General features: G+C 42.6%; 1 protein-coding gene across 1 annotated transcript in view; it reads left to right on the top strand.

The window, feature by feature from the left end:
• TENM1 (teneurin transmembrane protein 1) overlaps nt 1-25,356 on the top strand; it is a 448,997-nt gene that overhangs the window by 406,466 nt on the left and 17,175 nt on the right. Inside the window, exons 23-25 of the mRNA XM_088834344.1 lie at nt 7,979-8,151; nt 9,484-9,719; nt 21,619-21,915. Coding sequence (XP_088690470.1) covers nt 7,979-8,151; nt 9,484-9,719; nt 21,619-21,915 — 706 coding nt within the window. The remainder of the gene's footprint in view (nt 1-7,978; nt 8,152-9,483; nt 9,720-21,618; nt 21,916-25,356) is intronic.

The raw sequence follows: 25,356 nt of genomic DNA, 5'->3' as shown, positions 1-25,356 counted from the left end.
CTCTTGTTGCAGAGCATGGACTCTATACTCAGTAGTTGCAGCTCCCGGGCTCTGGAGCACAGGCTCAATAGTTGTGGCACACTGTCCTAGTTGCTCTGTGGCGTGTGGGATCTTCCCGGACCAGGGATTTGAACCCATGTCTGCTGCAGCAGCAGGTGGATTCTTTACCACTAAGCCAGGGAAGCCCTACTGTGTACTTTTAAATGATGACTTTTATAATATGTTGATTATATTTCAGTAATAATAGTAATGAGAGCAAATTGGAGGAGAAAGTTTGGAGACCATGAGTAAAGAACCCTTATGAGGACATTGCTGTAATGAGGAGCAGAGAAATTGGAGCAGAGGGGGATGGAATAAAGAGAAGGAGAGAAATATCAGTTTATTTGTGTGCTGATGAAAATGATCCAAAGCAGAGGGGAAAATTGATGATGTGGGATAGAGAAGACAGTGTTGTAGTCGGCTAGTCTGCGGGTCCATGGTGTCATGGTGATGCAGGCAAGCAGGATGCTTAAGAGTGAGTGGAGCTCAGGCCTATCACCGGGACTCGGCCGGCAGTGAGTAAAAAGGTAACATCTAATGTCACTGTTGTTGGGTAAGCTAGAGGCATTAAAAGATGAGAAAGTTGGGCATTCACGTGGGGTTATCATGGGATTTTTATGGCCACAAAGAGACATTAGAGGTCATTTGACAAATAAGGAAATGGAAGCCCAGAGTAGAGGAATAACTTGGCCATTCCCTTTGCTAGTTGGCCAGGTCTAGAGTCAGTCTTTGAGCTTCTAGCCCAGTGTTCTTTCCACTACCATGCCACTGCCTTCCAGAAAAACAAAGAGGACTTGAATAACAAGAGTGACCATTGGAAGTCTGGAGAGCTAGAAGATTGTGCTGCAGGAGCAGGACAAGAGGAATAGAAGAGCTCCAGGAAAGAGAAAGGGAGGCTGAATATCCATTTCTTCCTTCTCCCACCTTCTAAATTCCAGTCAGCATTATGCCGAAACCCTCTCGACCAGGTAGCATCTGTGGAAGGTTCCTCTTCATCCTGAATCAGTGTATTCTGTCCCCAGCGGAACACTGCTCCCATCCCTTCTTGCCTGCACATATCAGAATGAGCAATTTTCCAGCCTTCAAATGGAACTCATTCTTCCCCTAGTCTACCCTGTACAAGCCCCTACTTCTTTCACTTTTATCCTCCAGCACTTTAGCCAGTCCTAAGCACTGACTTGAGTTTTTCCTTGTCCTTCTGAAGCTGGGGGACACAGAATCGGACCTACTCTTCTGATCAGGGTTAGAGCCATGCTGGGGTTGGGAGAAGGTGGTCTGGGAAACAATGCTCTGAGATGAAAGACAGGCTGCCTTCTGTGGCCGAAAGGGGACAAATCCTTTGCCAAGGTGAACATCAAATTCATTTTCTGAGATTACAAACAGAAAAAGAGAAACAGAAGCAAAAGTTGGCAGGATGAATGACTGCCACAGAGAAGTAGTCAACCATCCAACTTTCGATGATCTGCAGTGATGCTGAGGAAGAATGACACGAGTGGCCCTGAGGAGTGTGGACAGTCCAAATGGGATTTTAAAATGCATCTTGTGCTGTGGTAGTGGGTGGGCTTGTCCTGTGTAGTATGATGTTGTTTAAATAGTTCATTGCTTTTCCTAATTCCATTTGACTTGGACCAGAATCAAAAGTTGCACACCCCACGTATTAGTACTTGATGCTCCACCACCGCTAAGTGTCCTGAGTGTCAGGGGAAAGCTGACCACATAGAAATAGCTAACAGGGAAGTGATTGTCGAGGCAGGGCTCGTGGTCCCAGGGGCTCGTGGACTCCTGACTGCGATGACCCTGCCCCAGCGGAGGTCTGAGGGAGGGACTCAGCATCTCCACAGTAGGGCAGCCTCGTTGTTTCACAAGGCTTTCCCTGGCAAAGGCTTCCGCTACACTCATCTGCAGAGGTCCCAGACTGAGGCCAAAGTGTCAGTTTTGTCACTGCTGCCGGTGCAGACTGAGCTGACAGCTCCTCCGGCCCTTGACCTTTGTGGGAGCCCTCTGCTCGAAGGGGACTATGCATTTCCATGATCTCTTCATCCCTGGTTTTCTGTATTCTCTCCATCTCAGGACTTGATTCGCACATTCCCCACCCCCACCCGCCAAATCCGCCATTTGCTGACAACTTGGAAATGCCCTCACGATGGCTCTAGGTGCCTTCTAGGCTGCTTTACAAATGCTCAGTCTTACGGCAGATGGCTAAGGGAAGGTTCTTCCTCCTACCTGATAAGATTAGTGGAGTGGGGGCAGGAGGAGGAGGGGAGCAAGGTAAACCTGCCGCGTCTGTGGGTGAGATATTTGCCTAAGGAGAGGATGTGATTCCCATGGTTATGTAAGTGAACAGTCACATCGAACACATTGAACTGTTTTCCAGAATCTCAGAGTAGGAAGAGAACAAAGGCGCCACGTAGTCCGGCCCCCTGCCTCTGGGCAGGTGGAGGGTTTCATTGTAAACAGAAAGAATGTAGCATTGCCCACAGTTCCTTCAGGACTCCACAGACAGACTGCACACTTTCGCTCAGTCCCCTCCCCTTAGGCTTTATGCCCTTGAGAAGTCTCAGGAATGGGCAGTGAGAGCTGTGGAGGGTCATGCTGGGGAGAAAGAACTAGCAAAGGGACAGGGGCTGAAGTGAAGGAAGAAAGGTTGCAGAACAAACTTTCCGAGCCTGGCTGGGAGGATGAGTTGCACCACACAGGGTGTCTCTGTAAACTGAGCCTCCACATCCCCAGGGATGGCTGGCTGTCATCTCACCACACTCACTCTCATCTCCACCCCGTCCTTCCCATCTGCACAGGCAGATCCTGCTTCCCACATTCAACGAATGCAAGCAGTGAGAGTCTGCTCTGGGCCACACACCGAAAAGACAGAGGTGAATGAGGCACTGTGCCCTCTCTCTAAAGATGCAAGAGTTTTCCGCCTAGGAGGGCTATCACCATGCATTTCATAAAGGCAAGGGGCCACCATCTTCTCTTACACAAACTGGAGCAGTAAGCCTCCCAACAGTTTCCCTGCTCCATAGCTCCCGTTCCAAGATTCACTGCCACCACAGCACCTATGGAGTCATACTGCTCTCCCCCTGAGAGCTTCCTATGCCTCTCCATTGCCCATCGACTGCATGCTTTCCTCCAGAGTCTGGCACCCCAGTTTCCCCATGCTCTGCTTCCAGCAAGCCTCTCCAGCCTTATCTCCCATGCCCCTCCAAGAGGACCCTCACACTCCCGCATCCTGCTTCCGTCAATGGTCTTCCCAACCAGCAGAGTGTCCGCCTTCACAATGCCTTCCTCCCCTCCTCCATCTCTACCTATCAAGGGATTGATCTCCCGCTACCTTCCAGGATTCAAATACTACCTCATTCTCCTCCTTTCCTTGTGCTCAGCCCGGAGGCAAATGACTCCAGCAGCTCCTTGTTTACAGAAGTATATGGCAGTATTCTGGCATCAGAACAATTCGTGTGCCTATCTTATCTACCCTACTAGACTTCAAATTTCATTCAGCACAGTATCCCCAGGACCCAGCCCAAGACTGATGATATTTATTGAATGAAGGACAAGTGAAGATAGAAGGGCATGATGGACCTGGGCTGAATCATAGGAAGCCAAATGAAGTTGTTGGCAAGGAAAGGGGAATCTAGTATTTCCTAAAGAATGCTTATTCGGTTGCTCAGGTTTCTGAGAGGGTAAAGAGGGTCTATTTCCTTTTATAAAATGATAAATAATCATTAATTATTCTTAATAACCATTAATAATTCTTCTATAATCGTCAATGTTTTCTTAAAAGCAAAGATGGAAGAGCTTCTGGTTTTTACTCGGTATGGTGTAACTGTGACTTAGACTGTCCTCAAGGGAAAGGGCAGTCTAGCCCTTATGAGAAAATATCAGACCAAATATATTTTAATAATGTGTAAATATCATCTGCCCTACTGTACACGATATGGTCCTCAAGGACAAGAATGAATCCTGAATTTTGTTTCCGCATGTTTCCTTTGCTCCGCGGGAACACGTGTGTGTGCACGCACACAGTGGAACTCTGTAAAATCAAAACAGAAAGGGATAGGGTGATGGCAAACTCACTCCTGATAACCGTGAAGGCAACAGTCAATGCTGATCACACAGTTCACCAAACCAGAACTTGTGGGCCTGGTTAAGTGGATGCTACTCACAGCCCAAGGTGCAGAGGACGAGTGGAGGTGGGAAGAAGGAAGCTAGTACCCTGTTATGGCCTGAGGGGATCAGTTGCAGCATACTGGGCTTTTGCTCTCTGCACCAAAGGGAAACCCACAGCATAAGAGATTTTGATTAAAGTTGTTTCTTTGATATTCAGCTGGGAAAAATGCAGTCCCCCGTGATGGAGAGGAAAAAACAAAACAAAACAAAAAAAACCTCAAGCAAGCCATAGGAAATCAAAGATTTCCTTTATTTCTTATCCACTTCAGAGCAATCTTTCCAAAGTTGTGGGATCTGCCTGTTGCTCTTCCTTTGGAAATGACCCCACAGAAGAGACACGGGCCTGTTGTTTTTGACGGAGGGTCATGGCACAGCTGAGCCCAGGAGAGGCACCACTCTGCAGATGCCACCGATGTCACTGCTTTGACTGTGACTAGCAGAATAGGGGTGGGTGAGGAGTGTGTTAGGGGTAGACTGCTTTGGGTGTTTTTCGCTTTTTCCCCTTCAATTTTATTGCTATAATCGACATACAGCACTCTCTAAGTTTAAGGCATACAGCCTAGTGACTTGACTTCTATACATCGCAGAGTGATGACAACAGTAAATTTAGTGAACATCCATCATCCCACATAGATACCAAATATATATATATATATATATATATATATATATATATATATATATAGTTTTCTTTATGATGAGAACTTTTAGGATTTAGTTTCTTAGGACGCTTCATACATACCACACAGCAGTGTTCACTATCATCTTGCTGTACATGGCATCTCCAGTACTTTTAAAAAATATATTTACTTATTTAATTAATTTGGCTGTGTTTGGTCTTAGCTGCAGTGTGTTTACTTTTCTCTAGTCGCAGCTCAAGGGCTCTAGAGCGCACGGGCTCAGTAGTTGAAGTGCACAGACTTAGCTGCCCTGTAGCATGTGGGATCTTAGTTCCCTAACCTGGGATCAAACCCACATCCCCTGCACTGCAAGGTGGATTTTTAACCATTGGACCACCAGGGAAGTCCCCCCAATATTTATTTATCTTGTAACTGGAAGTTTCTACCTTTTGACCACCTCTATACTGTTCCTTCACCCACCCCCAACTCAGAAAACCGCAAATCTGATATCTTTGCCTACGAGCTTGGTGTGTTCAGGTTTTCTGAGTTTGAATTTTTTTTTTTTTAGAGTCCACATATAACTGAGATCATACAGTATTTACTGTCTGACTTATTTCACTTAGCAAAACACCATCAAGGTACTTTATTTATGATAAAGTCAACTGTACATTTTCAAATAAAGAGGCTTATCCAGCCACAGAAAGGAAATCAGACAATATAACTTTTTAGCTCTCTAGCGCCTGGGCAGGACTGTGAGAAAGCCTACCTTATCCCCACCCCATTACCTCCCTCACCAGAAAAGGACCAGGTGGCAGCCTCCCAGCTATGTCTATCCAGGGAATTACACCATAGGCCAGTGCTAACATTCGTTCAGATTTTTGGCCCTTGTACCTCTGCTCGTGGATGGCTCAGTTGACATCTGATCTTGTCATCTAGCCCTGAGAAGTGGGCATCACCACTGCTGTCACCTTTAGAGGAAATCTCGCTTTAAAATAAGGGGCTGTGTAACTGAGAGAGGAGGAAACTGCATCTTAGGTCAGATCTCCTGGGGGAATAATGAGGAGTGACCTTGCCAAGTGCTGAGGAAACCCTTTAGAAATCAGGAAAGGGAAACTGATGTGGCAGGGTGGCTGGTGAAGGATGTGAAGCACAGAGCAACTGCCTGCGTAATCCAGGCTGTGGGGCCACAGTCTCCCTCAGGAGGGTGCCTACAGCAGCTTCCTTCTGTCTGCTGCCTGGAGCCTCCTCCCTACAGGCCAAAGCAGATTGGTACCTTGTGAGAATCAAAACTCAGTACTGTTTCCCCCACCGAAAGAAAGACCGGGCAGACAAAGTCAGGCTGTGTTAGGCACTCAGACCCTTCCATGCCCTGTTCTCATCAAGGGTCTTCTCACAGCCCCAGAGCCCCAGAGCAGGCCATGGGCAAACAGGCTGAGCAGCAGGGAAGATCTTGCCATTAACCCCAGGCACAAACAGTACCCTTCGGCCTTTCTTTGGTAATAAGGCCTTAGCATCATAGTAGCAACATGCCAATAGCCATTTTGACTGAAATCCATTTAAACAAAGCGTGCATCCAATTAAATAACTGGGGCTTGCCATATCTGTGATGTCAAATGACCTATTTGATTATTTTTATTTGCATTGCCTGATTGTTTTTAACTGATCGAGTGTGCCTGTGGGCATGCTCATGTACACACAGAACTGAATTCGACACGCCATTGTATATAGCCTCAAGTTCCGTTTCTTCCTGTAAAATAAGGTATAGCCCCTTTTCCCAAGTCTACCAAAGACTATGGTCTAAGTTTTAAAATTTCAGCAACTCTCCAGACTGAATTCTTTAAAGCATAGTGGATTCACACTGAGTCGCTAGGTCATTTTGCATCATTTGGGGGGTCAGGAGGCTTCCCTGATGGCTCAGTGGTAAAGAATCCATCTGCAGTGCAGGAGACATGTGTTTAGTCCCTGGGTTAGGAAGATCCCCTGGAGAAGGAAATAGCAACCCACTCCAGTATTCCTGCCTGGACAATCTGCATGGACAGAGGGAGCCTGGTGGGCTACAGTCCATGGGGTCACAAAGAATCAGACAGGACTGAAGTGACTGAACAACAACAGGCAATAGGGCCAGGCTCCACCACTGTGTCCAGGCTCTATCCTGCTCACTTCAGGTTTAAAGAATATAATTGTTTAACATTTTAAAAGCAAATAAAAGTACTTAAATATTTTTAAATTTGCAACTTGAAAAGAAAACAGTAATGGGCTTCCAAGTGCATGTCTTTACTTTTAATGAAGGGTTTATTTTTCTTGATTCTATTGGCAATAAAAGAACAGTTCCACATCAAAAGCCTTCAGGGAAGCTCTCTCCATTTGGAGGCCAGTCAGATTGCCAATAGTTGTGATTTAAAAAAAAAATCAACTCACCAGAGTCTATTTCTAGATATAGGTTATTGCCTATTATCCCAGGTAATTATTTGGGGTAGGGGGAAGCTCTTACTCATACAGGCAAATTACAACACATTATGTACTATACTATAAAAAGAGGAAAAATTTAAGTGACACTGAGATCAGGGGGTTCCAGAATGTTTTAATGAGCATGTTTCCATTATCTTCTGTGCTTGTTCATTTTGTTGGAAGAATGATTCATTCATTTCAAATTTGGCAACTTAAACAGCAGCAAATATAATTTTCCTATCACAATGCAAAATCAGTTTATTGGCCTTCTCTGCCTGTTTGGGGAGGGTGGGGGGAGGCGAACATTTGTGCGTCCTTTTTCTTTGCCAACAGCACCCTCTGCTGGTCTTTGTGATCTATCACATTTGATGGGATCGACCCAAATTGCAAATGGAGGGCTCCCTGCAACATTGCACACAGCGGGACATGATTCATAAATCAGTTTTCCACCCTGGTGATTCATTATCAGATATATTTTTTCTGTAAAACAGCACAGCTCAAGGAAGTCATCAAGAATTCAGAAGCTGCAAAAAATACCTTCGTTTGATTAATCATCTCTCTGACCTTTTTCTTCTTATTGAACAAGGTTAATAATACTTGTTATCACTCAAAGTTAAACTGTATTAGCTGCCAAGTGAGTTTTATTTTGCAAAGGCCTGTTATCACTGCCAAGAGGCTTCAAAGTTGGGTTTGGTTACATTCCGCAGGTATGACCCCGAGGGGCATCTGACCAATGCAACGTTTCCCACTGGAGATGTCAGCAGCTTCCACAGTGACCTGGAGAAGCTGACAAAAGTGGAGCTAGATACTTCCAACCGCGAAAACATCCTCATGTCAACTAATCTGACAGCCACAAGTACCATATATATATTGAAACAAGGTAAGAATATTTCCAACTTTGCCCACCTCTAATAGCATGTCTCTTACTTCTACCATCAAATCTGCACACACTGTTAATAAATAGAAGACTTCTTGTCCCCATATTCCAGCTGTGGAGGCTGAATCCCAAGTCACACCTTTCATAAAGTTCCTACAGCAACATTGAGCCACATCCCTGTGCGAGTTAGGAGGTTCAATTCCTGCCAAATACACTCTTCCATCAAGCCATTTCCCAACACCCAGCTGTTTGTAAAGCTCTTTAAGCTCTGATTGGGGTATACTAAAGGCACGAAGTCTGTGTCCAATCTGAAATTAGCATTCTAGAGCAGTGATGACGTGGGTGAATAAAAAGGAGGATTGCGGATGCACACCAAGCTGGAATATAAGGGAAATGTAAGAGAGAGTGGAAGGAAAGGAGAGAGGGAAGGAAGGAGAGAGAGGGAAAGAGCAAGAGGGAAGTAAACAGGAAGAAAGGGAAAAAAGAAGGTGGATTTGGACAGAATGTCTTGGAAGCCAAGAGAAATGGACACAGAGAAATCATTTTCTCTCTGCCCAGTCATTAAGTACCCATTCTGTTGTTAGGCTGTGAGACCAAACACAGAACTGTCCGACATCAGATCCACTCTAAAAGGATCGGTGGCAACCTTTGTCAGCATATCCTTTCCTGGAGACCAGCCACTGTGCTGGTGATCCCAGCATATCAAACGGAGAAGGCCAATCCACCAAGTCGGAGAAAAAGTTTGTGAGGAAATCCTTTAAAAATGAGAATGTTTTGAAAAACAGAAAGAGCCTGCAGTATTACATGGGAGTCTTTTATCCAAGAAACAAGACAGCCCAGCTGTGAAACTAACAAGACCCAAATGGACAGAGAGCCCGTGGGCTTGTCGGAATGGTTGTTTGTAGCCCCGAGGGCAGTGAGGTCCACAGCACCACACCTGCTCAGTTCAATCAGTTCAGTTCAGTCGCTCAGTCGTGTCCGACTCTTTGCGACCCCATGAACCACAGCATGCCAGGCCTCCCTATCCATCACCAACTCCCGGAGTTCACTCAAACTCATGTCCATCGAGTCGGTGATACCATCCAGCCACCTCATTCTCCGTCGTCCCCGTCTCCTCCTGCCCCCAATCCCTCCCAGCATCAGAGTCTTTTTGAGTGAGTCAACTCTTCACATGAGGTGGCCAAAGTATTGGAGTTTCAGCCTCAGCATCAGTCCTTCCAATGAACACCCAGGACTGCTTTCCCAAACTTGCTTCCTGAAGCTCAACTTGTCTCTCCTCTACTTCTGTGCTTCCCTCTTCTTCCCCCGCTTCCTCCTTTGTTCCTCTCTATGCAGAAAATACCCAGAGCACCTATCGGGTGAGTCCAGACGGCTCCCTGCGTGTCACTTTTGCCAGCGGGATGGAGATCAGCCTCAGTTCAGAGCCCCACATCCTGGCCGGGGCGGTCAACCCCACCCTGGGCAAATGCAACATCTCTCTGCCTGGGGAGCACAACGCCAACCTCATCGAGTGGCGGCAGCGCAAGGAGCAGAACAAAGGCAACATTTCAGCTTTCGAAAGGAGGCTGAGGGTAAGTCTCGACCTGACAGCACCTAGAAAACTGGTGTTGTATTTTTGAAAACTACAGCACCTCCCTAATCAGAAGTCCCATTTCTCTAAAGCTTTTCTAGGTGACTAACTTATATAATATAGTAATTCAAAAGAGGGTACTAATGGCTGATAATGGTTCAGTATCCTTAAATGAACATTCTAATAAGAGCTTTCTTTGTCATTAGCCAGCTTAAGTGCTCTGACAGTAGCAATTTCAGGCATCGAGACTGTCTGGATCTAGAAATGCGTGTAGTCAGGAGGCCCTCCGGAATCCCTCACATGGCCTGGAGATGCCTCAGACCCCTGCTTCGTGGTAAAAAGTGAAAGCCGCTCAGTCATGTTGGACTCTTTACGACCCAGTGGACTATACGGTCCATGGAATTCTCCAGGCCAGAATACTGGAATGGGCAACCTTTCCCTTCTCCAGGGGATCTTCCCAACCCAGGGATCGAACCCAGGTCTCCTGTATTGCAGGTGGATTCTTTACCAGCTGAGCCACAAGGGAAGCCCCATGTGGTGGTAGATACTTTATTCAAAAAGCCCTGGCAGATACACACTGAAGGATATGTGACGTCAGGCAACATGTGGACAAAGGCAATTAAGGGAGAAATCAGTGACTGATATCATTGCCTTGAATATACATATTAAGGGCCAGAGGGGTCAAGAACTAGTGCTCCTGTTGGCCTAATGGCACGCAGAGAGAGCGTGCATGCGTGCTTCAGTTGTGTCCGACCCTTTGCGACCCCATGGACTGTAGCCTACCAGGCTCCTCTGTCCGTGGGATTCTCCAGGCAAGAGTACTGGAGTGGGGTGCCATGCCCTCCTCCAGGGGATCTTCCCCACCCAGGATTGAACCCAGATCTCTTCCATCTCCTACATTGGCAGGCGGGTTCTTTACCACTAGCATCACCTGGGAAGCCCAAAAGAGAGCTGCCTGGGAGAAGTGCAAGGTTTGGGAGATTTCAAGTTTTTACCAAGCACGGTTCACCACAGTTAACCTGGGATCTCTCAGTCAGAATTGCCTTTCTGCTGCACACGAAACCCACAAGCACCACTGCACTCTTTCTACCTGTCCCTTCTTGAACATGAAGCAATGTTAGGATGACATGACCAGCTTTCCAAATATAGTAACATTCAGTATGAGCCCAAGAGCAACTGCCAACCTGAGGCAGTTACTCACTATTGAGGCCAGGCCTGCTTTGAGCACCTGTGTCTCGCCTGGGATACCCGGAACACTCGCATTTCTTCACTCACAGTAAAAATTCAGTAACCTCTAGGCTGTGACAAGGCAACACCAAACAACCACCCAATTCCAGCAACAAGCAGTCAGACCAGTCCCATGACTTGATGATCTACATCAGTGCTCACTTCCCAGTCAGTTCTGTTGGTGACCCAGAGATAGAATTCTGTGATTGTTTTTGTAACAGCCACTAAAGTTGTCTACATGCGCAAGTCAGTTTGTATGCTTTGATTCTATTGGCCAGAATATTTACCAGAAATGCCACTGAAATGAGAGGTGAAACCAGACCAAACCTCTCTATGTGTGGGCAGTAAGGGTTTCCTATCAGAGTTCTTCTAGAAATGGGATCTCCCGAGTAGAACCCTAAATGGGGGAGTCTTACAACTGGCTTAAGAAATGCCTTTATTTTCTTCACCTGTGAAATGAAGATGTCATTCTATAGAAAAGTCAGAATTACATACACATGGTTTATCAACCTCATGGACTCACCCTAGGAAAATTACGTCAAATAAATGCTATCTTGGTGCCTCCCGGCTTAGAGTCTGAAAAAAAATATTATGAGTCATATCATACACTATGTGACTTTGGGATTTTCCATTTTTTAGAACACATTCTATACCACGTAACTTTATTATTTTCCACTTTCTATGCTGACCCATCCTATTTTCTCCCCTCCATATGCACAGATAATGGAGAGAGAGTATAAAGTGTAATTTTCACCTCATATTCCAAATTGTTCTTAATACTGAGGTTAGTGGGCATAAAATATGTGGGCACTCTTCCGTGTGAGTAGAGTGAAATGTTATTTGTTGTTGTTGTTCAGCCACTAAGTCATGTCCATCTCTTTGCCACCCCATGGATAGAAGCACGCCAGGCTTCCCTGTCCTTCACTCTCTCCCGGAGCTTGCTCAAACTCATGTCCATTGAGCTGATGCTGCCATCCAACCATCTCATCCTCTATCATCCTTGTCTCCTCCTGCCCTCAATCTTCCCAGCATCAGGGTCTTTTCCAGGGAGTCAGCTCTTCGCATCAGGTGGCCAACGTTTTGGACCTTCAGTTTCAGTATCAGTCCTTTCAATGAATATTCAGGGTTGATTTCCTTTAGGAATGACTGGTTTGATCTCCTTGCTGTCCAGGGGATTCTCAAGATTCTTCTTCAGCACCACAATTTAAAAGCATCAATTCTTTTGTGCTCAGCCTTCTTTATGGACCAACTCAAATCCGTATATGACTACTAGAAAAACCATAGCTTTGACTATATGGACCTTTGTTGGTAAAGTGATGTCTCTGCTTTAATATGCTGTCTAGGTTTGTCATAGCTTTTCATCCAAGGAGCAAGCGTCTTTTACTTTCATGGCTGCAATCACCATCCACAGTGATTTTGGAACCAAGAAAATAAAATCTGCCACTATTTCCTTTTTTCCCCCATCTACTGCCATGAAGTGAGGGGACTGGATGCCATGATCTTAGTTGTTTTTTTTTTTTTTTTTAATGTTGAGTTTTAAGCTCTCTTTTTCAGTGTCCTTTTTCATCCTCATTGAGAGGCTTTTTAATTCCTCTTTGCTTTCTGCCATTATTGTGGTATCATTTACATATCTGATATTTCTCCTGGAAATCTTGATTTCAGCTTGTGACTCATCTAACATTTCTTATTATGTACTCTGCATGTAAGTTAAGTAAACAGGTCGACAGTATACAGCCTTTCCCAGTTTTGAACCAGTCCGCTGTTCCATGTCTGGTTCTAAATGTTGTTCCTTGACCTATACAGGTTTCTCAGTAGACAGGTAAGGTGGTCTGATACTCCCATCTCTTTAAGAGTTTTCCACAGTTTGTTGTAATCCACACAGTCAAAGGCTTTCTCATAGTCGATGAAGCAGAAGTAGATGCTTTTCTGGAATTCCCTTGCTTTCTCTATGATCCAATGAATGTTGGCAATTTTATCTCTGGTTCCTCTGCCTTTTCTAAACCCGGCTTGTACACCTGGAAGTTCCGATTCATGTGCTATTGAAGCCTGCCTTGAAGGACTTTTAGGATTACTTTGCTGGCATGTGTGTGCATGCATGCTAAGTCGTTTCAGTCATGTCCGACTCTTTGCAACATTATGGACTGTAGCTCGCCAAGCTCTTCTGGTCATTGGATTCTCCAGGCAAGAAAACTGGAGTGGGTTACTATGCCCTCCTCCAGGGGATCTTCTCAACCCAGGGATTAAACACGCATCCCTTACATCTCCTGCATTGGCATTACCACTAGCACCACCTGGGAAGCCCTGCTAGCATGTGAAATGAGTGCAACTGTGTGGTAGTTTGAACATTCTGTGGCATTGCCTTTCTTTGGGACTGGAATGAAATCTGACCTTTTCCAGTCCTGTGGCCACTGCTGAGTTTTCCAGATTTGCTGGCATGTTGAGTGCAGTACTTTAACCGCATCATCTTTTAAGATTTTAAATAGCTCAGCTCGAATTCCACCACCTCCACTAGCTTTGTTTGTAGTAACACTTCCTAAGTTCCACTTGACTTTGCTCTCTAGGATGTCTGGTTCTAGGTGAATGATCATACCATCGTTGTTATCTGGGTCATTAAGACCCTTTTTGTAAGTTCTTTTGTGTATTATTGCCACCTCTTCCTAATCTCTTCTGCTTCTGTTAGATCCTTGCCATTTCTGAAGTGTTATTTAGTTAATACTATTTATAATTGACCAGTTTCCCATCCAGTGGTAGAGTTGAGCAGATTTGTGGAATGGCTTATAACGGCAGCAAATTCAGGACCCTCTCATCTGTGACTTCAAGGGTTCTTCCTGAGGTTCTGGGACTGGAGACTGGCTAGGTGATGTTATCATACACATCCCTAGAAAATTCTAACACCAATAATGATCCTTTACATATGTTTAAAGTGAAGTAAAGTCGCTCAGTCATGTCCTACTCTTTTCGACCCCGTGGATTGTAGCCCACGGAATTTTCCAGGCAAGAGTACTGGAGTGTGTTGCCATTTCCTACAATTAACAAAATGTTTTCATAGTCAGGGTTTTGTTTGATCACCACAACCACCAATGATTGGCTATTCCCAATTTGCAGATAAGGAGACTAAGGCCCAGAGAGGTTAAGTGATTTGCCCAAAGTCAAACAGCTATTATGGATCAGAGCCAGCACTAAAATGCAAGTCTTCGCCTAGTGCAGCACTCTTTCCACTCCATTATGTTGTACTGCCTTGTTCCTTAAAATAATTAATCTATAAATCATTGCCCCACTCAGTGGAGCCATCTTGGCAGGGCCTGACTTCTCCTTTCAGTGCTGACAAAAAGAGACAAATAATCGACTCTAATGTACTGGCAAGTGTGGGTGGGCAGGAAGAGTGTGAAGGAGGTGAGGGGAAAGAGGCTGTTTAACTCGACAGTCCTTACCTACTCTCCCCATCCTTAGGCACTCTTGCCTATGTCACTGCCTCAGTTTCCCCAGATTCCCTTCCATTCCGTCGCTCAGTCGTCTCCGACTCTTTGCGACCCCGTGGACTGTAGCCTACCAGGCTTCTCCGTCCATGGGATTCTCCAGGCAAGAATACTGGAGTGGGTTACCGTTTCCTTCTCCAGGGGATCTTCCCGACCCAGGGATCGAACCCGGGTCTCCCGCGTTGGAGGCAGACGCTTTAACCTCTGAGCCACCAGGGAAGCCCTTCCCCACATTAGGCATACCCAATTTAATGGAATGAATATGTTCCCCAAAGGCCAGTGTGGATCCAGCCCAGACCTTCTAGTGAAAAGGAAAAAAATCAGAAAATGATAGACTTCCCTTGAAGATAAAGCAAAAAGAGTCTCTTTTCTCCAGTGATTGGTGACTTTTTTTTCCCCCACACACACACTCAGGGGCCTCTTCAAGGTGAGGAAACAAACTGCTGGGGAACATGAGATCCTGCTTTGGCACCAGCTCCATTAAGTGAAATAAATCACATTAACATCCTAAAATTTCACTTATTTAAAAAATCCATTTCCTACCCCACCCCCCACCGAACCTGAATTGTGTTTGAATCATCTTCCTTGCAGTGTACTTTCCCTCCAGTCTATGTATATCCTCATCTGCTGCATTCATCTGTCCCCATAAATACCTTTCCCTGGACCATCAAGAAATTCTACATTCACCGAAAGCAAACTGGTTTAGAAACTACATCCAGATTGCACCTTGCTGTGTCCATGAATCGTAATGCTGTTTAGATGAGACTTATCCCAGCACTGGACCTCAGAGCTCTTTATAAGATTTCTTAGACTGAGATGTGAGGTGACAGTAAAGCTCCAAAACTGCAGCGTCCTTTATTAAAAAGAAAAAAAAAATCCAAGAAGCTTAGCACTTCAAACTGAAGTCATCAAATCAAGTAAGATGATTATGTGTTTACAAGCAAAATGAAGCGAAGACTCGTCTAAAAACCCTCACAATTGATTGTTTTTCTCTCCATTCAAAGATAACTAAGAACAGGGTAGAGTGGTTTTAAAATGCAACATGTGACTAGTCCTACATGAGCTGAGCTCTGAAAGGCTGGGTGAAACACAAGGTCCCAGGCTGACAAATGATGGGGAACATGGGAGGCCCGTTCCCTCTAGCATCTCCCTCCTTTCTCAGAAAACATGTTTGCTTCATGCTGTTTTGACTTCCTTCTCCCCAGGTTTGCTGGAGGGATTCATTTTGTGACAATTTAGGTAAGAAGCCTACTTACAGACAGATTTGTCTGTTTTTAAAATATATCTGTGGTTCTCTGTCCCAAGTAACAGTGTATTTACCCATAAGGAGTCACCTGGAGATTTCAGGCATCAAGGCTACTGAGCAGTGTTGGTTTTCGGGGTCAGGGGGATCCTTGGGGCCTTCAAATCATAGAAACAACTATGTTTGTTAATCCTGGGACAACTCTGCTGAGATAACTAGGCAGAAAGTCTTATTTCACACACTATTTCATTTGTATATAAGTATTAGTTTATTGATATTAAAATTTTTAAATGCCTATTATATGGTCACCCAGATGAATTCACCAACAGGAAAGTATTTAAACAGGAGCAAATTAATTTAGTGCAAAAAATGTCCAGGTTAAATGGTATGGCAGAAATCAGGTGAGAAGAATGAATAAGGTTTTAAAGAAGAACTGGTATGCCCATAATTTTGCACCACTTTTCCCATCTATCAAATGAGGGATATGGTCTATACAATCTCTATTATTAGTAGTACTGTTACCACTAATCATAATCATAACAACTAACATTCATTGAAATCTCATATGTATATTGCCATATAGTAACTTATTTACTACTCAAAGCATCTTATCAGATGTGTTCTCTTATTAGCATTCTCACTTTACAGATAAAGAAACTGAGGCACATAGAGGTCACACAGCTAGTAAAGGGCAACACAGGATTTGAACCTAGGCAGTCCAGCTCAATAGCTCATGTTGTAAGATTTCTTCTGGCACTAAGATTCTGTTGGCTGCCCAGGTAAAGAGAGTGTCTTGGGAGGAAAAAAAGAAAAATACAGGTTAAAAAAAGTTCCCAGTGGAGTAATGAAGGCTGATGTTAATGCTGCCTACATACCCTGCTCCTTTGTAGGCCACTCTGAAATAAAAGTAAGCCTAAGTGGGTTTTGATTGTCAGCATAGCAATATCAGTCAAAAATAAAATCTTTAGAATTGTATTGATCAATATCTAAAAATCCAGTACTAATTACCTTTAAACCAGTGAGAATAAAGGAGCATGTCCCAATTTAAAAGCAGCTCTGACTCCTGCATCCATTCTCACAGCTTCATGAAACTTAAATGAGGTATGTCTTCCAAACCACAAAGTGGATATTTGGCCCATCTGACTTATTCACCTTCAAACTTCTTCAGCAAAAATCTAACAGGTACCTCAGTTGCATTGTGAGTTGAAATGCTTGACAACATCCTTGAAAATTCAGCCTTCTCCTCCTTTCTTGTGAAAGAAAATCAACTGCTCTGATTGTAGCTTAGAGTTTAGCACTGTGTGTGTATTTGCAAATGGGCATACCAGTTCTTCTTCAAAACCTTATTCATTCCTCTCACCTGATTTCTGCCATACCATTTAACTTGGACAGTTTTGCACTAAATTAATTTGCTCTTGATTAAATACTTTCCTGTTGGTGTGTGTGTGTGTTGGGTTAAACCATAGCAAGCTGCCCTTTTCGTAGACCAAAAAACACTCAAATACCAGCAGTTGCCTTATAGATCAACCTAATGTAATCTTTAGGCTACTAATTGAATGAGTCTCAAATTGAAGGGTGTTGAAAGGACTGTCTCTTAAGCAATTAAAACACAAACTCCTCAGAAAGAGCAAGGAAAGGCTCTGGGAGGAGGCAGAGGACACCTTTCTTTGGATCTTTGGCCTGTGCCCACGCTTTGCAGGTACATTGATTCCTGCTGGCAACACAACACATGGCTCCCCAGGGCATACTCTTTCCTCTTTCCTCTCTGGTCCAAGTGTGAACAAAAAGCAAGCCTTTCTCCTTACTTCTCCTCAGCAAAGCTGAAAAAAAGCCTAAGGAAAACGAAAGAATAAATTAAAGCACAAATACATCCTTTCTTATGAAAAATTTTACCAAGTCCAGCTTCCTTACCCCAATGGACAACTCTTCAGTTGCCAAACTCAAATCTCTCGTTCAATGTGCAGCTTGTCCAAAGAGACCCTTTTTAACTTGGGGCTATTCTCAAATGTCAACCTTTGCTTTGCCCCTCTCTTTTCCAGGTCAGGGATTGCTATAGATTGTTTGGGGGGAAGAGCTGAAATAAGGATTGATGGCCCACACTTGGGTCAAGGGCTATTGCTGTCTTTCAGGCAAACAATAGCTTGTATGAACACGTTGCTTTTCCAACCTTGCTCATGACCCCAGCAGTCAGAGGCGGTCAGCCTAGTTCTGCTTCCTGCCATAGAGTCTGGAGTCGCATAAGCTGTCAAGAAGGAGGGTCAAGGAGCTTACCTAAAAAAACCATTCTTTCCCGCAGTATTCTCACGAGTTCCACAGGAGACTCACCAGATGGAGGGCTGTGGCATCTTCAATTCTTTCATCCCCTTGCAGCTCTGAGCCAAATTTCACTTTACCTCCAAACCTGACTTTGAAACTAGTGTTTCAGCAACATCTGAATATCAGAGTGCATTATCCAGAAACAGAGAAGCATGGTAGCACAAGTCTTGAAAGGCAGAGAAAGAACATTAGGCAGACTTTTCCTCTGCTCACTTTGTAGTGGATTTTTAATAGTGGTCCCTTGCTTGTGTTGCTGTGATGACTTTATTAAGAAATGTGTTCTTGAGTAGTAAACTTAATCTATCAGACAAATAAAACCACAAATTTAGTTGAACTGGAAATCACTTGTTACTTTGGCTCTTTAACTACCATTGTGACATAAATTGTAACAGTTACAACCGTCTCTAGGAGTACATGGATATTTTACAGCTATTGTAAATGAACAGTGTTACAGTTAGAGATATGTGGCTATAAAACCACAGGAAAGGTAGTTGAAGAAAGAACACCTGGTTTTGTGTAGATTTCCAAGCCCTGTGTATCAAAAGACAGGAAATATGTGCTTCTCCATCACCTTTTAGGTTGTAACAGCAGGTTAGTTTGTATTTATGCTGCAACACTGCACACATAGGCTGCAGGTGGCTAAAGAGTCATGCTTCCCAATCTGTGGCTCTAGTCCATGAATGAAACCTACCCACTGCAACTAACAAGACTTCCTCCCAAATAACTGGAGTATCTAATCGCTAGTCTTCTGGAATTCATGGCATGGAACACTTGCTGTCTTTTTTTTCTTGCGGCTCAAAACTAAGGGCAAATATCATTAGCCCCAGCTGGCTGATGAAGAAACTGAAACCAAAAAAAGTTGAAAATAGCAGACAATTCATAGAAGACATAGGTGTGGCCAATAGCTATTTAAAAAGGTTCAATCTCATTGGTAATCAAATACATGCAAATTTAAACCACAATAACATACCATTTTCTCCAGTCTCATATTGGGAAAAGCTTACTAACAATGAAAATACTCAGTGCTGGTTACAATGCAGACATGAACTCCTCCACTGCTAGTTAATAAGAGCATACATTTGTAAACCTTTGTGCACTATAAAGTAATATCTCAGGTTGCATCAAGGGTCTTTAATATTTTATCATTTGACCCAGTAATTTCCCTTACAGGGTTTTGTATTAAGGAAATAATTATTTACAAAAATTCTCAACAAATCATGAACATTGAAAGAAAAATGGACAACAAAAACTAATTTCCAACAATAGGAGGAAGGATAGATAAATGTTTATCATGTTGATATAACCATTAAAATCCACATATTCAGAATATCTAATAACATGAGGAATGATGAAGATAAAACATTAGCTGAAAAGTAGGATATAAAACAATTCTTGTATTCTTTAAATGTAAGATTATATTTTTAAAAAGTGGGTATGAAATGCTGGAAATGATTAGCAGTGATTCACACTGGAAGACAGGATTACAGACAATTAGTTTCTTTGTGTATTTCTATACTTTCCAGTTTTTCTGCAATGGAAAAATATCACTTTTATGATTGGAGGGAGGTACTTAAAGAGGTTATTTTAAAAAGCAAAGTGCATAAAAGGAGCAAAGGAAGACCAGAGTCTGAAATTAGAATGTTGGCTTTGCACTCATCCAGGCCACTAAGATAAAAATCCTACAACTCATTTAGATGTTGAATCCCCCACCTCAAAAAAAAAGAGCTAATAGATACAGAGAGAGAACAGATTGGTGCCAGAGGCAGGGAGTGAAGGGTGGGTGGAATGGGTGAACGAGGTCAAAGGTACAAAGTTTCAGTTAAAAGATTTGAGCATGTAATGTACAGCATGGTGACTATAGTTAATAATACTGTATTGTATATTTGATAGTTGCTAAGAGAATAGATCTTAAAAGTTCTCACCTCTGGAAAAAAAATTGTAACTACATGTGGTGATGGATGTCAACTAGATTTATCGTGGTGATTATTTTGAAATATATACCAATACTGAATCATACCATACACCTAAAACTAATATAATGTTTTATGTCAGTTTTATCTCAGTTTTTCAAATGGGAAAAAAAAAATTAACAATATTTTTTAAAAACCTCTTTCTGATCCAGGATTTTGAAATTGGACTCAAGACCCCTAAAAGTTTCATACTTGGATTTCAGAGCCCACTTGAGATTTTCTTTAAAATGTTCATTGATGTGTTTGTATGCATTTTTCTGGGGAAACAGTGTATAGCTTTCAGATAATTAAAGGAATTCTTGACCACAAAAATTTTAAATGAATTATCATAAAGTTTAGTTGAATAGCTAGTGAATTGGTTTAGTACGAGTATGATTAATGTAGTCAAACCCTAATGTTGATTTTTTTCCCGTACCTCATTAACCAGATATTTAACACTCTGTCCTGGATCATGTTGACAGTTCCTACAGTCACTTTGGAATCTGACACACGGGCCCATTTAGAAGCCTAACTGAGATGAGAAGAGTAATCACATCTAAAAATAACAATTACTGAGACTTCCCTGGTGGTTAGGAAAGTTGAGACTGTGCGCTTCCACTGCAAGGGGTACACGTTTGATCCCTGGTTGAGGAGCTAAGATCCCACATGCCCTGTGGTGCATAAATTTTTAAAGTAATGAAAATAACAGTTACTTATATTATTTTTATATATCACCAGGTACCTGTATATGTAATCTCATTTAATTCTTAGCACAGGTGTGTGATGTTGAGTGATAAACAGTACTCCCATTTCACAGATGAGAAAACTAAGGCCCAAGTAGAAAAAATGACTGGTGCACAGACAAGCAGCTAATTCAGTCTCCTGACTCCCGGGTCACTGTTGTTTACATTTCTCAAAGTTTCTCCTCGTTTATTTGTAGGGGAGATGAATTTGCCACCCCAAAATATGCCTCTTTGGCATAAAGATTATTTTAGGCCAATGGAGGAGGCAACAACCTAAAGCTGCACAACCTCATTGAATGGTGCCACCCTTGCAAGTACTGGGGGACCTACCAACACCTCCCACAGTTACCTGCTGGCCTCCATGCAAACACTGCTGAGTGGGCTTTCATGTCTAGGAGACAGTCTGAGTTGCTCTGTGTTCCCCTGTGATAGATGCAAAGTAGTATAATAAAACTCCATGCCCAGAGGAACAAGGAAGCCAGAGAAGGGAACCTCTGTATAAATTAGAGGGGGCTCTCTATATTCCTTTTTTCTGATTGTTAAATATGTAAATAATTCACCATTCTATGTTCTAGTCACTTCATTGGTAAAAGTGGGGGAGGAAGTCCCATTCCTCTATAGGCATCTGACTTACATAAAGTAAGATTACATAATCACTGAAAACTGGATCAGCACAGTTGAGACTTGAGTTGGGGAAAAACAGTCAACCACCATCTGCTGAGAATTTAGCACATCCCAGTAGTTAAGACATGGCCCCATCCTTCCAAGGTTGTAGAGTCTCCCGGGAGAATAAAGACAAGTTGTCATCCAAGGAGAAGCCATTCGGATTCAAAGGCAAGAGAGACCCCATTGCTGGAGAAACAGAAAAAGCTTTGGGATTGTGAATGCCCTTGATGAGGGGAACTAAGGCAGTGCTTCAAATGTACTTCCTATCTCTTTTTTGTAGGCCCATAACAGAAACCTGCTCTCCATCGATTTTGATCATATGACTCGCACAGGCAAGATCTATGATGACCATCGGAAATTCACCCTTCGAATTCTTTATGACCAGAATGGACGACCTGTTCTATGGTCTCCTGTAAGCCGATATAATGAAGTGAACATCACATATTCACCTTCGGGATTGGTGACATTTATTCAAAGAGGGACATGGAATGAAAAAATGGAATATGACCAGAGTGGAAAAATAATTTCAAGAACTTGGGCTGATGGGAAAATTTGGAGCTATACCTACTTAGAAAAGGTAAGTGTGTAGGGAAAATAAACTAGTTCTGAGTTTCTGAATGAGAACATTGAAAACGGTACTGATTACCTGCCTTGCTGAGGACCTGTGGGAGTGAAGTCTGTATTCTGGCTGTTCTGCTCCATAAAAGTAGCAACAACAACCACCACAAATTATACCTACAAGGATAAGCTGTTTTTCAGCTGAAAACTTTCCCCAGCCCCACACTCTGCCAGGTACTCTTTCAAACTGAAGTCAGGATAATGGCTTAGCTTTCTCCTCATTTGAGCATATTTGTTCATGCTCCTGAAAATGTATCTTTATTACTATGAAAGCTCACACCAAAGTAAATAGGTAGAAAATTATAAAATTGCGTGTTAATGTCTCTCAGCTCTGGAAAAGAGGCTCTTACACAGAGGATAAGGAATTCTAATTTTGTTAGGATAGTCAATGACGGTTTAATGGTATACATTGGAGGACATATTTTCCCAAGTAATCGGTCTGAGGAAATGGTAACAGTGGGGCTCCCTTGCTGTTAATAGTCCTTTGTACACAATGAGTCTCCAGTAGCATCTGTAATAGGAGCTCGTGGCCTCTGTCTGCTGGGAATGGGCAAGGATTTTAATCCCACCCCCTGGATCCATTTGTTACACATCAGCCTCACACAGCAAAATGGTTTCTAGCCAGACCAGTAGCAGAAGACAATAAGAGAAATTGATCTCTGTCTGCCATCTCAATTTCTGACATCCTAAGATGCTGTCTCTTTTCCCCTAAATCTATCCTTTCAACTCAGTTCACTGGTCCTGAATTAATTTCTGGGAAAACTGAAAAACTTTTTCCCCTGAGGTTTCAAGGGGAGTCAGTACGGATTAACCCCTAGAAGCTCTTAGAAAAGTCATGGGTGCTCATAACTCACGTGGTAAAATTTCACTATTTGCACCAAATAATGCTAAATCTTTCTGATATACCCCTGAAAGTTTTTTTAAAGTGTGCCAGGTGTTGTATATTATTATAAAACCATTGTGCTATTTCCCAGAGTCAGTCACTGGGAAATCTGCCAAATTAGAAATGTCTAGGAGATAAAACAGAACTCCACTTGGGAGCCAGGGTAAAGGACTGAGTCCTTTGCTGTCTGTACCCCCTGTCCTTTTCTGCTGAAGAAATCGATGAAATCTCTAATCTTCACTCTACACTGGGAACATCTGAATCTCTAGAGTGGATGTTTTCTCTTTTGAATTTTGTTAACAAGAATGATCTGCAAAATCATACGACTAATGTCCACAAAGTGCTAAACTTGTTACAAAATTAACTGAATCCAAATATTTGTTGTATGTTCAGAGGCAAGGCATGTAAGATGAGCTTATATGGGAAAAAAGAAAAAGGAAAAGGTGCCAGTGATCACTAGTAGAGTATAGGCTGATTAATTTTTTCAAGAATGAGGATTTGCTTGCTCTGATCCTCCCACAGGTCTCCATGTGACAAGTGAAGGAGCTGACATGCCTTAGGAGTATGTACAGCTTTGAGGGACTTCCCTCGCGGTCCAGTGGTTAGGATGCCACGCTTTCACTGCCAAGGACCCAGGTTCAATCCCTGGTTGGGGAACCAAGACCCCACAGGAATATTTATAGGTTTTAACTCAGAGCCTTAACCTCATTAGCGCCACAGTCTGGTTGCTGAGCTAACTGCCTGTAGACAATTGCTTCTAGGTCTCATAAATCTTTCCCTTTAAACTGTCTATACAGTGACAGAAAAGCTTGTTGAAATTTAAACTTCAGTCCTGCATATAGTTATTTAGCCTCTTCTCTGACATTAATGAAGAATTTTATTATTCCCCTTTTCTGAATTAACTGATTACTTCATCACAGTTATTTCAGCAAAGAATCATGTGAAGCAAATTTTCACATAAATTCTTTTTTTTCACATAAATTCTTTTGGCTGCAGAAACTTACTTGGCAATAATTCTTTAAAAACAAAAACTCCCTGTGACTGTCAGTGTCTGCAGTGGACAGAAATAAGACCTTATTGTCACAGAGTAATATATGGAGAAAAGCCCAGCAACTCCCCAAAACTCATTTGTTGACCAGTGAGATGAGCCAAATCACTTGTGCCTTTCAGTTGACTTTTCTCCCTTTCTTAATCTTACATTTAATTTGTTCTCTAATTACCAGGTAGCCCCTGACTTAAGCAATGCTATTATGCAAAACTCAGAGCCTACAAAACCCATAATTATGGAACGGTTCTTTACTTTCCAAAAATCATTTATCACGAGATTGATTTTATTAACATTATTACCAGTGATAATAATTAATTCACTGAATAGAAGCAGCAATTAAATGAAATAACTTAATATAAAGCACCTGGCACATCTAGTCATTCAATAAAAGTTAGTTTCTTACCATTTAAATTATGCATTCTAATATTTATTCTAGTATTTATTAAGTTGGAAAACAGTGCTAGCACCTACTGCTACTCGAAGGTGAATTAAAACAGGAAAGAACAGAAGGATGGAAGGAAATTAAAGTATCTTTGAAATTGTGATTCTAGAAAGAAAAGGGAAAGAATATTCAATTTACCAAAATCCAATTTACATGTAATCTTCCAGGGAGGTGATGAAGTTCTGTGCCTCCTGTGCTCTTTTCTAGTCCTCTCTTTATCGTGGCCTTTACTAGAACATTCTTTCACTATATCTGGGGCAGAGCAAGACTAAGAGGCTGGCTCTAGAACTATTTTGAAGTAACAGTTCTCCAACTTTAAAAATATAAACCTCTTTTTATACCTCAAAATACTTCTCTTTGTACCTTTATATATTTGCTTGCATCCCTATACCATGATATATTGAAAAAAGCAAAAAGCAGATATTTTACCTCAGTGTGCAGAAATTTTGTAAAAATAATTTGACTTCCTCTAGAGTAAGTAAAAATTATGGGTATCATTTTCATGCACAATGGTTTGTAGCCATTAGGAGAAAAATAATTATTTGGGTAATCGCTGTGGTTGCTTAAATGATCTCTTCTCTGTTAAAAGAATCAATTATTGTTTCTTAAATTTTCTCTATGTGGTCATTAATTCTCTGTCTTGATTCATGAGCCTTCCCTGAGTTAATTATATTTTGAAGACTTGTGGGGCTAAAATTTTGTATTATAGGAAATGTAAATCTTTCCGTTTCCTAAAAACATTCTTAAGAACTGCATTTTTAAATGCATTTATATATATTTTATAATCATTTAATAAGATGCTTTCAGTTCAGTCAGTTCAGTTCAGTCGCTCAGTCATGTCCGACTCTTTGCGACCCCATGAATCACAGCACGCCAGGCCTCCCTGTCCATCACCAACTCCCGGAGTTCACTCAAACTCAGGTCCATCAAGTCGGTGATGCTATCCACCCATCTCATTCTCTGTTGTCCCCATCTCCTCCCACCCCCAATTCTTCCCAGCATCAGACTCTTTTCCAGTGAGTGAACT

This window comes from Moschus berezovskii, chromosome X, assembly GCF_049115385.1.
Source record: "Moschus berezovskii isolate FMDL1 chromosome X, NW_MosBer_1.0, whole genome shotgun sequence".
In the NCBI taxonomy this organism is placed as follows: Eukaryota; Metazoa; Chordata; class Mammalia; order Artiodactyla; family Moschidae; genus Moschus; species Moschus berezovskii.
Note: the sequence above shows the minus strand (reverse complement) of the source record. Positions and strands in the feature narration are given on the sequence as shown.